Source organism: Phycodurus eques, chromosome 1 (genome assembly GCF_024500275.1).
Source record: "Phycodurus eques isolate BA_2022a chromosome 1, UOR_Pequ_1.1, whole genome shotgun sequence".
NCBI lineage: Eukaryota > Metazoa > Chordata > Actinopteri > Syngnathiformes > Syngnathidae > Phycodurus > Phycodurus eques.
In genome coordinates, this window is record NC_084525.1 from 39,985,072 (window position 1) to 39,999,204 (window position 14,133).

Sequence of the window (14,133 nt, forward strand, 5' to 3'; positions counted from 1 at the left end):
TATTTATATTTAGATCTATATATTAAGATATGAGGACTGTCATCATGCTGGTGCAGAAGATGCTGTGCAGTGACCGTGCAGTGAAGTTCATGGCTGATGAGGCACTGTCCATCAGAGTTACATGTGCAAAGTCCATAAAGTAGCTTTTTATTACTAAAAAAAGAACTTTCTCTTCAGAAACTGGTGAGAGAGTGGTGAAAGCATTTGTGCTGCACCCTGCATCTATGCTAAAATTCATGGAGTTAGATTTCAATTTTGATGTCAAGTTGAATATTTTGTTTTTGGAAAAAGTTGTTATTTTTTTATTTTTTAATATGATGCTTTAACCAATAATACAAATAAAATGAAAAACTCAAATCTTTCATCACTGCTGATCCATTTGAATTGTCTCAAGGCATCGACAGTGCAATCTTCTATGTGCAGCTTTTGGGGACCTAGCTGTCCTTGTAGAGGGCCTGCTCCAATAATTTTTTTCTTTGTAATTTTCTTCCTTTCTTTGAACTATCGCCACCACCTCCCACTTCTTTCCCGCAGAATTGAATAGCTCGCAGATAATGGACAGACACAACTGAAAGACAAATGATGGGAGCAAGCGGCGCTCAGGATGAAGAAGTACAAAGGCAGGGGAAAAGGAAGGAAATGAGGCTCTGGTAGTTAACAGTGTGGGAAAAAACGGAGACAAAAAAAGGTCAGAGTTGACATCTGTGAACAGACACCCATTAGGGTGTTGCTGGCTGCTGGTGTCGTTGCATATTCTCATCATCTTATCTCTCAGGCGGCTCTCCATCCATCTGCAACGGCGCTATTTTCCACCCAATTCTCATTTTGTGAGGGCGCTGGAGCATAACTCCCAAATGATGTGATAGTGTCTGTAGTGGACCAGCGAGGGTCTGAGTCACCAACTTAGAACGCCCACGTGGCTATGATACAGTGAAGCAGAACAGGCAAGAGGGTAGGCAGAAAGGCTTGCATGGTCCCCCATGGGTGTTTTGCAGTTGTGTGGGTGAAACCGTGCATGCGCTTGGTCATGTCTGCAATGCAGCACTTCTTGTTGTTTATGTGGTGGGTTTCATCACCTCCCAAGGCACACCATTAGATGAGAGGATTACTGGCATTGTGGGAACGAGGGAAGATGATTTTCTGATTATGCAGCACTCTCGCTGGAGAAGAAACCACAAAAGATGAGTTTACATCTGTTCATACAAAGTGCTGTACCTCTAAAGCAGACACTAGCAAGGAGAAAGTGTATGGAGTCATGGATTAATATGTACAGTATATTTGTTTCCTTCTCTAATCACACTTGGTTGGATTTGGGTTGAGAGGAATGCGAAAAGTGATGGGTTCTACATACCAACTTTATCACTCCCTGAAAAACAAGCAACACAAAAAATTTACCAATTTATGTAATTACCCAAAGTGCTTTTTGGGGCTCAAAGAATCAATCAATAAAACGTTTTTAAAAATATTATTCTTCGTGATAAAAGCTCAAGAGAAATAGCGAGTATGAAGCAGTTTACAGATAAACTGATAACATTTTAGGGATTTTCCAAATCGTAATTAACGTTGCTCCCATATTTCACATTTCTGAGAGTAGAATTTGCCAGATTTTGATTCCCCAGATGCACTGAATTTCGCGTGTAAATCAATAGAATGTGAAGTTTGAAGTACTTGAGGATTTCCACTGGTGCATTGAATTTAGCACCATTTTGCCATCATGAATACACTGTTTTATGAATGACGAGCAAACAGTTAACACACAATTGACTTTACCAATAATATTTTTTTAGAATCATGACCTCTGTTCAAAAAATTTGGGTTCACCAATGGTCTTAGCATAGCCACGGAAGACTGAGTTGTTTCTCAGTGGCTGCAGCTGGTAGCTAACGACGGGCCAAGGTCCCAGCCAGCGATTGTTAACTGCACCAAGGAAGTTAAAAGTCTGCCATGGTATGAGAAATCACTGGTGAGAGTTACCAATTCTTGGTGGTCTAATGTTTCCCTGTAGATTCCCTTCCTTTTCTTGCACGTTAACATGCCTTGTTTCACTGCGTGACCACACAACATTGTTTACATTCCTCATGGATACCGGCCTTGGGAACCGTGTTGCATTGTAGGATGTGGTGGCTATGTTGGGCTAGTGGTATCCATGGTGAACATAAAGAGTGGTGTATTCCAAAAGGCTAAGATGTTGCACAGTGATTTGCTTGCGAACACACAGGGCCCTATTTTTGTCGACTGCACAACTGCAGCGGAGAGCAAAAACTGGTGTATCTTGATTTTCATGCAAGCGCAAGAAAGTTGGTCTAAACTTATACCAGCTCAGACTACGTCTAACTTTTGGCGAAGGGTAGACCGCTGATCAGGGCTCAGGCACTCAGATTCTAAGCTCCATGGACCTGACCTGTGTGGTGATGTCAAACGTATTTCATTCATAAATGTTTGAACAGCGGGCATTAAACTCTCTGAATCATTCTAAAAATCAATTCATTTAATGTAATATTATTATTATTATTATTATTATTATCCCACTGGCTGGCACAGCTATTGGGGGAGAGGACAAGAATGATCGGGGGTGGGGACAGATACATGAGATCCGCAGACATATTTAAGTCGCCAGCAGTAAGTAACAGCTCATACTGTATTTAATAAGGATACCCGCTCATATAGTCTCTTGCCACACCGTTCAAGAGCAGTGACAATGCTCCAGTCACGTACGGCTCCCTGCGATTACGCATAGTTCTCTTCCGCACAGCAACATCTCCATGCAAGACTGTGAGTGCTCCACATTTAAAGAGAATGAGAGGAGTCGCTTTGAATTGCGGGGTGTGATGGTCTACAAAATTACCAACACTGGTGTAACATGCCTCTGGCGCAGTTTTATGTCAGATTTATGCAGGTCTTGAAAATAGAACCCACGATGTTATTTCTTCATAAAGAAGTATATTCTTACTTATTATATTGTACAATATTTACATTTAACCTCACACCGAGAAAAAGGTGATTATAACTTTGTTATATGGTTGGAATCAATTAATTTAATTTCCATTCATTTCAATGGGAAGCATTACCTTGGTCTGTGAAAGTTTCAATTCATTAACGGAGTCCCCGAATTAATGACATTCATAAACCGAGGTTCCACTGTACAATATTGTTTGGTTGTCACAAAATACTTTTGTAATATTAAGTAATTATTAAGTAAAACAAGCATTGGTAAATAGGTTAAAATGCAATGGGAATTGCTTGTTTTTGTCCTTACAAAAACGCTATGAACCCTTTTGATGGTACAGGGGTTTGCATCTTTGTTGTTGCCAGGGAAACCTCAGACACCTACAACAGCAGTCCCGAATCAATGGAAGAGCCGCGCAGACAACTCTTGTGTTGTAATGTTACCGTTCAGAGTTGAGAATTTGATCAGAATTGAAAAGTATCGATCCCTCTACACATAAATACTCAAGTAAAAGTAAATGTACGGTGCATTTAAAGTACTCTGACGAGTACAGTTTATCGAAACTGTTACTTGAGCAAATGTAGCGCGTTACTAGCCACCTCTGGTTAAAATAAAACAAATAAAATAACATAATGAGTGTGTTCTGAAGATAGTCAGCAATTGGTGGGCTGTTTGCTCCCCTCTGCCAGGGTGTACTCTGACATGACCCAGCTCTCTGGAGGCTATGTCCAATGAGGAGAGCTGAATCCGTTTGATCAAAAAAGATAGCCGGGCATAGATTATTTTGGGATAGGAGGAAAAACTGTTGTTGTTTTACCTCATCTTCTTTCCATTCACAATGAATTTACATGCAAATGACAGTCTTGGTGGTTTTCGGGGATGAGCTGATGGGAATAAGAGAGACAACAAATGAAGATAAAGTGTCATGCGAGCAAAGTATGTGAGCTGCGGGCAAGATAGAACGGTTTTATATGCTTCTGATGAATAAAACCCAATGAAAAGGAGAATAGCTGGGTAAAGTCATAATTTTAAATAAGTTGAAATGTGAAATATTTCTGAAAGTTACATAAATAAATGGGTGCCATGCTAGACAAATGGCCCCATCTTTGTTTAAAGATGAAGCCAAAACGAGATGATCCTCATGGACTTTATTTCCACCGGGCATCTGTGCAGTTGTCTCCATTGTATCCTGATGACACCTGACAATCACACGTTTGCGTTTTCCTGCCAACACAATGAGTTCTCTGGCCCATAGAAGAATTAGGCTTGATTGTTTGCAAGTCAAGCATACTGTAAATGGCGGACCTCTTGCACAGCAGTGTCCAATTTGTGAAAACCCGGCACAAACTTAAACATAATCATTTGAGCCTGATTCCACCTTCCGATCAAAGTTGGCAAAGGCCCGATTATCAGATAACTCTAAAAGATTCAATTGACCCATTATCCTGTGGTGTGGGGTGTGTGAAGAGTAATTATCGAAGGTGGCCGACTGGTTAGAGCATCTGCCTCACAGTTCTGAGGACCGGGCTTCAATCCCCGGCCCCGCCTGTGCGGAGTTTGCATGTTCTCCCCGTGCCTGCATGGGTTTTTTCCGAGTACTCCGGTTTCCTCCCACATCCCAAAAACATGCATGCTAGATTAATTGACAACTCTAAATTGCCCATAGGTGTGAATGTGAGTGCGAATGGTTGTTTGTTTGTATGTGCCCTGCGATTGGCTGGCAACCAGTTCCGAGTGTACCCCGCTTCCTGCCCGATGATAGCTGGGACAGGCTCCAGCACGCCCGCGACCCTAGTGAGGAGAAGCGGCTCAGAAAATGGATGGATGGATGGATATGCTAAATGTTAAAAGTTGCCAATATTTCCCATCACAAATCCTGTTTAGTGTGGTCAACACCAAGGACGGCTGAGCCACGGACTGATTGTGACATCAAAATGAACAAAAAACTATTTGGAAGGCATGTGCTGTTGCCAGACTTAGAAAAATGGATTGTTTGAGGGTTTTTTTACAAGGTGTCCTGCAGGTCCTGAGGGGAACCTTTGGCAAGGAATTGCCACTGCAATCTAGTGTGCAGATAAGTTAACAGTTTTCCCAGCTTTTATAATTTAGTGTGATTTGTGCCATTTCCAACACAACACAATACAAATAACACAATTTTATTAAGTAATGTGTGGGGATCCTTCCACACAATTTTGTTTTAATGCTATGTAAAAACAAAAACTTTCTATGTACAGTAATCGCTCTATGAACGGGCTTCACTAATTTTGAAGAAACACAATGGAAAAGTGGCAACCACAAAAATTTCATGACCGTATTTCCCACAAGATTTTGTCAGAATTAAATCTCTGTCCATTTTGAGGATCTGTTAAACAATGACAGGTATTGACATCCCGAATCAAGCACTGTAGTTAAACCGGACATTTTTCATCGATCCATTCATTTTCTTCCACTTATCCAGGGTAGGATCACGGCGGGATGCACTCTCACTCAATGTCCACTGCTTCTTCCGGGACGCAGGCTAAATTCTGCTAGGTTGAGTTGAAACTCCTTCTGACAGGGGACTCTGCCAGACGTTCCCAGCAGACCATCACAATACGTTTGGGTCTGCCAGGTCGGAACAGCATCTTCCCCTACCACTGGAGCCAATTCACTGCCAGGTGGTGGTCAGTTGTCAGCTACGCCACTCTCATCACCCGAGTGTCCAAGAAATGCGGCCACAAGTCCGATGACAGTCATGAAAGTCGATCATCGAACTGCGGCCTGTCTAAATTTGATTCTTTTTAGAAACATATTCAGGTATTACCAAATTAATTAAGGGGTTAAAAATAAAAAGGGTGTTAAAATAGGGCTGTGCAAAATTGTACAAACACCATGTTCTCTGTCTGATTAAATGAAGACAGAACTACAAGTCTCATGAAAGCATTTCAAAGGATGATTATTAGTATGTGTTAGAAATAGAAATACAAACTCAAAAAAATATATATATATTTTTTTCAGGGAAGAGCAACAAGGTTTTTGAATACATTTGTTCTGAAAATATACAACACAACAACCACATCGAACACTAAATGTGGTTGAATCTGCAACTATTTTCAGACAAAAACTATTTTTCAGACAAAAACTAAATGTTGAAAAGAGACTGATGCCATGTTGCCATGCAGCACAGATTACCATGGAACTCCAATTAAACATCTGCGAGCCTGGAACACTGCAAAAATGAGGGTCATAAACACTACACTATAATTTTTATTGAGGATTTGCTCCGTGAAATTCTACACAGATACAGAGCTACACTAACCGGCCACAACATTATGACCGCATATGCAATGTAATACAATTCAATACAAGAGCAGTATTGAATAAACTGTTTTTACAAAGATAATGATGCTCAGTTGATTGTCACTTTCAGTAAGTGAGTGAGTGAGTGGATATTTATTTAGTAATACTTTCATTACTGTGGTTGTAGTTCAAGTGTACAGCATCATACTGAGACCTATTCATAATGTTTTACTCTCTCATGTAACTACTTGATGTGACTAAAATATTAGACACCATCTCTCATTATGCTTTAGAGTACACCACTGCAAACTAAAACGACTACTATAAATATGCGTCAGTATGATTACAATAATCACTTGATATTTCATGTCAAAATCTTAATCCTTCCTATCTCTGTTTTTGTCTTGCAGTGGAAGGATGTACGGATTGGTCCGTGGACTATCTGAAATACAAGGTGCTCCTGGGAGAACCTGTTCGGATAAAGTGTGCTTTATTCTATGGATATATCCGTGCCAACTACACACATGCTCAAAGCTCAGGACTCAGCCTCATGTGGTACAAAAGTGCTGGACATGGCGATTTTGAAGATCCCATCAGTTTTGATGGGACACGGATGAGCAAGGAGGAAGATGCAATATGGTTTCGACCAGCCGAACTAGACGATGTGGGGTACTATTCCTGTGTATTAAGGTACATCCTATACTGTCACAACCAAAATACCAGCTGGTAAATGTACAGGCAATCCAACTTTCCTAGTATCTAACATGTGGCACTGTGAAAGTGTTGGACGTTAGCATTCAACGCCATTTGCACTTCCATTGCGGTACCACCCATGAATAGACACAGGCAATCCTGATCCAACACTTCTCTATCCAGTAACATTGGCAGCATTTTGAAATCAATGGACATGGTGGACATTGAGAGAGCTCCGGGTTATTGTGCAGTCCGAGCAAAAATTTGAAAGTTGAGTTAAATTGCTGCTTTGGCACCTTTCAGAATCAAATTAAGGGTGTTGACACTTTACACAACATTTCTAAATTGAAAAATTGTTTATCCTCATTGAGTTTTTTTTTTCTCCCTGTTGCAATAGAATATTTTCGTGCAAGCAGGAGGCTCGCTGGTGTGCTTGCCAATTAGGCAGACCGGTCTGCGCCAAGCTGGGGGTACCAACGCAACGACGGTGTGTCCTTTGGGTCCGTCTGGCACATGCCACAATTTGCTGACTGAGGGATCTATTTTTGTAGCTGGCGCAGCTGTGCTGCAGCGTAAAATGTGGAATGTCTTGATTTTTGTGCAAGCGCAAGACTCGTTGCGCCAAGCTTGGTGGTGTCGGTGCAACGAGGATGTGCCTTTGGAGATACGCTTGGCGGGGTGAGATTTTGATGTCAGAAAGTCGGTCTAAACTCATGTCGACTGGGACCACGTCCACGTTTTGAACCAGGGGATCTAAGGCGATTTTGGCAAATTAGATCAGTGCACATGCAGGGAGACACGCAAGGTCCTTGGACTCCTTGTGGTGGATGACAGATTTATTTCAACAACATGCATCCAACCCACTTAATCATTTTAGAAATCAATTCATAGAACGCATTAATATTATTATCATCATTACTATATTTATGAAATCATCCCACTCTTGGTCGACACACTATATATAGGTGTCGGGGGTGAAAACAAACGATCATTGGAGGGGATACAGTATTTTCATGAGGTCTGCGGACATACGGTATGTGGCTAGCCTTGAGAAAATCAGCAACAAGTCTTCCGAGGGTCATTTTCAGTTATTTATCGATTCTGAAAGTTTAGCTTTTGGCAATCTGACAATATCTGAAGAAGATATGGCAATTTAAATGTCACCATTCCTGCAACTAGTTTATTGAGAAATCCCACCTCAAGGTTTTTCACAAACCTGTGGAGCCAGGTGCTCATTTGCATGACATTTGTATCAGTCCAACCCCCTATTGGTCCCCATACTCCTCACAGTCAATAACCCATGTACTCAAAGATAGCTAACTAAACTAGCTAGCTTTTAAACAATGGCACTGTCCGGTCCAGCCATATTCATTTTCCGGGTCAAACTGAGAGCAAGCGCCTCGTCAAATTATTCGAAACTTCACAGAAACCAAGAATAATATTAGTGACTCACATCCATATAGTTTTGTATTTTGTCCGAATACTATGAACATGGGATTTTCAACGCCGAAAACACTTTTTGCAGTCAAATTTGCCATGATATAGCCATGATTTAGTTCTTCTCCAATGCATTTTTCCTGGTCTATTTTCATTCAGTCGACAACAAACACAGCTTCCAAAACTAACATCCATCCATCCATTTTCTGAGCCGCTTCTCCTCACTAGGGTCGCGGGCGTGCTGGAGCCTATCCCAGCTATCATCGGACAGGAGGCGGGGTACACCCTGAACTGGTTGCCAGCCAATCGCAGGGCACATACAAACAAACACCCATTTGCACTCACATTCACACCTAGGGGTAATTTAGAAACTTCAATTAACCTACCATGCATGCTTTTGGGATGTGGGAGGAAACCGGAGTGCCGGGTGAGAACATGCAAACTCCACACAGGCGGGGCCGGGGATTCAACCCCGGTCCTCAGAACTGTGCGGCAGACGCTCTAACCAGTCGCCTACCGTGCCACCCCAAAACTAACAGTAAATTTAAAATTAACTCCCTATTTTAAAATACTTATATGTCATGTTTTTGTGTATGAGTGCCCAACCAGAAGTCCTGACTTAACGCCCTGCGACTTTTTTTCTGTGGGGCTGGTTAAAGGAGCAAGTCTATTCTACCAAACCAACGACTTTGGAAGAACTTGAAGGGCGAATATGAGAGTTCCTTTGTTAAATCAGTTAATGCGGTTCCCAGGCGGCTTGACAAACTGGTGGCTAATGCTGGCGCCCATCTCAAATTTTAAATAAAACTCCATGCAATACACTTTCTTCTCATGTTCATTTCTTGTAAGAATTATAGTTCAGAAATAAATTACAAGTTCTTAAAAATAGGGAGTTACTTTTCAATCATCCTGTAGACTACTTGAAATGCAGGAGCAGTTTCTATGCAATCCTCCTATGAATGTGTGATTTTCGATGGCGAAATCGAGGAACATTTTCATCTTTGTCAAAACTCTGAATTAACACTCAACGTAACATAGATAACGTTATGAAAACTCACCACATAAGAAACTGAAAAGTATTACTGCACTTCATTGCCTTATCACCAGCTCATACTTTATCTAATCACGTTGTCTTTTGCCACGGTTAGACCGTCTGCCTCACAGTTCTGAGGACTGGGGTTCAAACCCCGGCCCCGCCTGTGTGGGGTTTGCATGTTCTCCCCATGCCTGCGTGGGTTGGTTAATTGACAACTCAAAATTGTCCGTAGGCGTGAATGTGAGTGCGAATGGTTGTTTGTTTGTATGTGCCCTGCGACTGGCTGGCAACCAGTTCAGGGTGTACCCCGCCTCCTGCCCGATGATAGCTGGGATAGGCTCCAGCACGCCCGCGACCCTAGTGAGGAGAAGCGACTCAGAAAATGGATGGATGGATGTCTTTTGCCACACCGGCCAAGTGACAATGCTCTAGTCATGCAGGGATCGCTCTTCCGCGCAGAGAAGTCTTCATGCATCTCTGTCATTGCACCTCACTTTTAGTGAATTTGTGAAAGAAGCCTCTTTGATTGGCTGTGAATAAAGTAGGCTATGTTCACTTCCACAACAGTGTTGAGGCCTTTTTTATTTAAAAAAATATACTGGCTGCACTCATTTACGAAATTACAAACACCCGGCCTAACCCCCCTCCTTAGAGAGTTATGCCAAGCACAGCAAAGGGCGCAAAAGGGTGTCGTCCTTTAGAGTCGATTGTCCATTAAATTTAATCACTTTTTTTTTCGTGGCCTAAAAACACCCATACAGTACAAAATTATCATTTTGGACTTTTTTTCATGGCCTAAAATCACCCAGTACAGTACAGTACAAAATTATTGTCAATGAATATAAACAAGCTGGAAAATGTTTGCAAAGTTTTAAAGTTTATCCAAATTTACCTCGCTGGTGTATGGGCAGCTGGTAGAACAATGTTGTTCTACCAGCTGATCAATGCAGCTCATGAAAGTCGAGGGTCGCTTTCATGAGCGAAAAACGAAGCGTGCGAACCTCGCAGCTCATGAAAGCGACCCTCGACTTTCATGAGCTGCGAGGTTCGCACGCTTCGTTTTTTTCACCTCCGTTTCGACTGGCTGCAATAGAGAAGGGCTTGACTGTACAGTATGAGTATGTTGTACCAGAAATAGCATGTTCCAGAGACGTGTCCATGACGTCATCAAGCATATTTTAACAACACGTTTAGCACTCGCTCCAGTAAACAGCCTTACCTGTGAATATGTTCTGTAAATACGTGAGCTGCATACATATGGCGACGCTATGAGTGAATTTCTTTCATTGCCCTTGACACAATCTCGACACGTCCAAAATCGCTGCCACGTAGGCACGTCTGTTCGCTGGATCTAGTCTTAAAACTGTATAGCTGCGCAAACAGTGGCCATTTCCAAAAGTAACAGACAAACGGCGGTTGAATCTACAACTGGACACTATTTTTGCACACTTTTTTATGTCGTTTACATCATACAGCAGTTAAATCAGGCTCTTACAAATGTAAATAAATAAATACATTTTCAAAAACTCAAACCGCTGTAACATTATGCACAGTGATGTCCTGATGTACCACTAGAGGGAGCCCACATCCGTAGCGCTGTTGGCACTTGTACCACACTTTGAGAACTGCTGAGTTAGGTGAACGTAATTACTTGACTATAATCTTACGGTATTTCATCAACTAAAACTTAGTTGAGTTTAAATGAAAAAAATTATGACTAAAACAATATTTCATTTTAGTCACAAGACTGACTACAATTAAATCAAAATTTGCTGTCAAAATTAACAGTGGTTATCACATTGGATTTTGCAGTTCCTGTGGCATTATCACTGAAGCAATTGAAAAACAAATGCATGGATGTTGTGTCTTGTCCTCTTTGTAGGCGTCTTCATCTCTTCCTCGGACTTCCAAACAAGGTACGCATGCACATTCCTGTGCTCCCGCTCTCGTCACATGTTGTGCATTTGCTCAGATGCATTTAAGCAAGGGCATTGTCATACAATATCATGTACACACACAATACGTCATTTCTGTGCTCCCACAAGACCAGCTGCAACTGACAGGAACTTAGCGAGCCTCCAACACGCAGCATTTACTTACACACGCACACACATGCACACTTAAAATTCTGAGCACGCATGCCTGTGTCTTTTGCTCTCTTGCACCCATCCCCCTGCCCCCACACACAGACACATACACACACAAACACACGGATCTGCTGCCACATAATGAGGGAGCGCTCACGTCATGTATAGTAAAAGAACACAGAGCAGATGAGCGCTGCTGTGTGTCAAATCGAGGTCAGCACTCAGCTGTTTCAGATGTTGTACCCTGGGGAACATTGTCATATGCAAAAACAAAACATCTGCATTGGCTAAATCCGTTTAATGCAGTGGCAGAGGACACACTCACAGACACATGCGTGCGCGCACACACACACACACACACATATGCACATGCACACAAACACAAACATGGACAAGCTATTCAGGTTGTACCTCAATGCCATAAGAGTGACGATTTGGTTTGTAGGGCTGCATCTAACGATTATTTTAATAATCGATTAATCTGTTGATTTTTTTATATTAATCATTGAATCTGATTTTAAATGAAAACTTTTAAAAATGTCCATTCCTTTATTAAAATAAAATTTTAAATATGATTTAAAAATGTTTTTTTAAACTGGACATTATTTCAAATTGACGGTGTAGAAAATGCACACACATTAATTGAAAATGATTCAGTTACTTGCTTTGGTCCGTAAAAATGTCAAGTAGGCAGAAATCTTAACACAATAACACAAATACCAAAGTAAAAGAAGAAGTTTGCAAATATCTTATTTTGATGAAACACAAAGACTGCTGTATTATTATAATAAATAGAATTATTAATAGTACTGCTCTATTATTATTATAAATAGAATTATTATTATTTACTGTTGAGGAACTGAAATTCCAAAGATTTTGACCATTTTAAGCTAAACATGTCATGAACGGAACAGAGGCTAGGACCCAAAAATGCAAGACTCCAAAACAAATGGACAGTTTCCAAAAAGAGAGGTTTAATAGACGGACGGGCATAGGTCGGTACACGGGCAGGCAATCCAAGAAGGGCAACAGTATCCAAGAACATGAGGCAAAGAGGCAAGGTCGATAATCGGAACAGGGTCAAAGTCTTACTGTGAGTCTGTGACAAGGAATGCTGGAACGTGACGACAAGGTACAACGAACTGGCAACGAGAGGGAATGAGGCACGAGGTTAAATACAATAGGTAATTAATGTGAACGAGGCACAGGTGGTGAAGATGCTCACAGGAGCAGGTGTGTGAGAAACGAGAGAGGAAGACAAAACCTGGCACACACGCACACACACACACACACACACACACGACAGTACCCCCCCCCTTAACGGCCGGCCCCAGACGGCCCTGGGGCCCCTGGATGCGCAACGTGGAAGTCCCGAATGAGCGAATCATCCATGATAAACGCAGACGGTACCCATGAACGTTCCTCAGGCCCATAGCCCTCCCAGTCCACCAGATATTGAAACCCCCTCCCCCTCCGACGAGACGACAACAGCCGCTTCACAGCGAAGACAGGGCCCCCATCCACAAACCGGGGGGGAGGAGGGGGCCTGGAAGGCGGGACCAGAGGGGACTCCCGGGCTGGTTTGAGTAGGCTGACATGAAAAGCAGGGTGGACCCGCATCGACCTTGGGAGCCTCAGCTTCACGGTGACAGGGTTGATGATCTTTGTGATGGGGAAGGGCCCAACGAACCTGGGAGCGAGCTTCTTGGACTCCACCCGGAGTGGAATATGTTTGGTCGAGAGCCAAACTCGCTGACCCACTTTGTAGTTCGGGGCCGGTGTCCTCCGACGGTCAGCAGCGGCTTTGTAGGACCGTCCCTGGCGCAGCAGCATCTGTCGGGCTCGCTCCCAGGTCCTCCTGCAGCGTCTCACCAAGGTTAAAGCCGCTGGAACTGTGGACTCAGGGGCTATGGCAGGAAACAGAGATGGTTGGTAACCATGCACAACGTGAAAAGGCGATAGACCAGTGGATGCAGAGGGGAGGGAATTGTGGGAGAATTCGACCCAAACCAATTTCTGAGACCAGGATCGCGGATCCTGTGAAGCGAGACATCGGAGCCCCGTCTCCAGGTCCTGGTTCAGCCTCTCGGTTTGGCCGTTGGTTTCAGGATGAAACCCAGATGACAGACTGACGGTAGCACCTATGAGATTGCAAAACTCCTTCCAAAATTGCGAAATGAATTGGGGACCCCTATCAGACACCACATTCTTGGGGAAACCGTGGAATTTGAATACGTGATTGATCATTAACTCTGCAGTATCTTTAGCTGAGGGGAGTTTTGGGAGTGCAATGAAGTGTGCCATCTTAGAGAACCTGTCAACAACTGTAAGAATGGTGGTATTGCCTTTAGAGGCCGGTAATCCTGTCACAAAGTCTACGGAAATGTCTGACCAAGGACGTTGTGGTATTGGCAGGGGTCGCAACTCCCCAGAAGGACGTTGATGAGAGGGCTTGTTGGCAGCACATACCTGGCAAGCATTGACATAATCAATAACATCCCTCCTAACATTAGGCCACCAAAAGCGCTGTTCGACCACTGATTGAGTCTTGGCAATGCCTGGGTGACATACAGTGTGGTTCGTGTGAGCCCAGTGGATGACTCTTCCCCTTAAGGTCGGAACCACATAAAGCCTGTTTTCAGGGCAATCGTCAG

At 42.8% G+C, this 14,133-nt stretch overlaps 1 protein-coding gene across 8 annotated transcripts in view; it reads left to right on the forward strand.

The window, feature by feature from the left end:
* LOC133410360 (interleukin-1 receptor accessory protein-like 1) overlaps positions 1–14,133 on the forward strand; it is a 234,255-nt gene that overhangs the window by 95,891 nt on the left and 124,231 nt on the right. For 7 of the 8 annotated variants that reach the window (XM_061691474.1, XM_061691457.1, XM_061691448.1 and 4 more), the window contains one exon: positions 6,637–6,916. In XM_061691474.1, the coding sequence (XP_061547458.1) occupies positions 6,637–6,916 (280 nt within the window). Of the gene's footprint in view, positions 1–6,636; positions 6,917–11,274; positions 11,309–14,133 lie in introns of those variants that run through there. The other variant, XM_061691517.1, reaches the window with a different exon arrangement.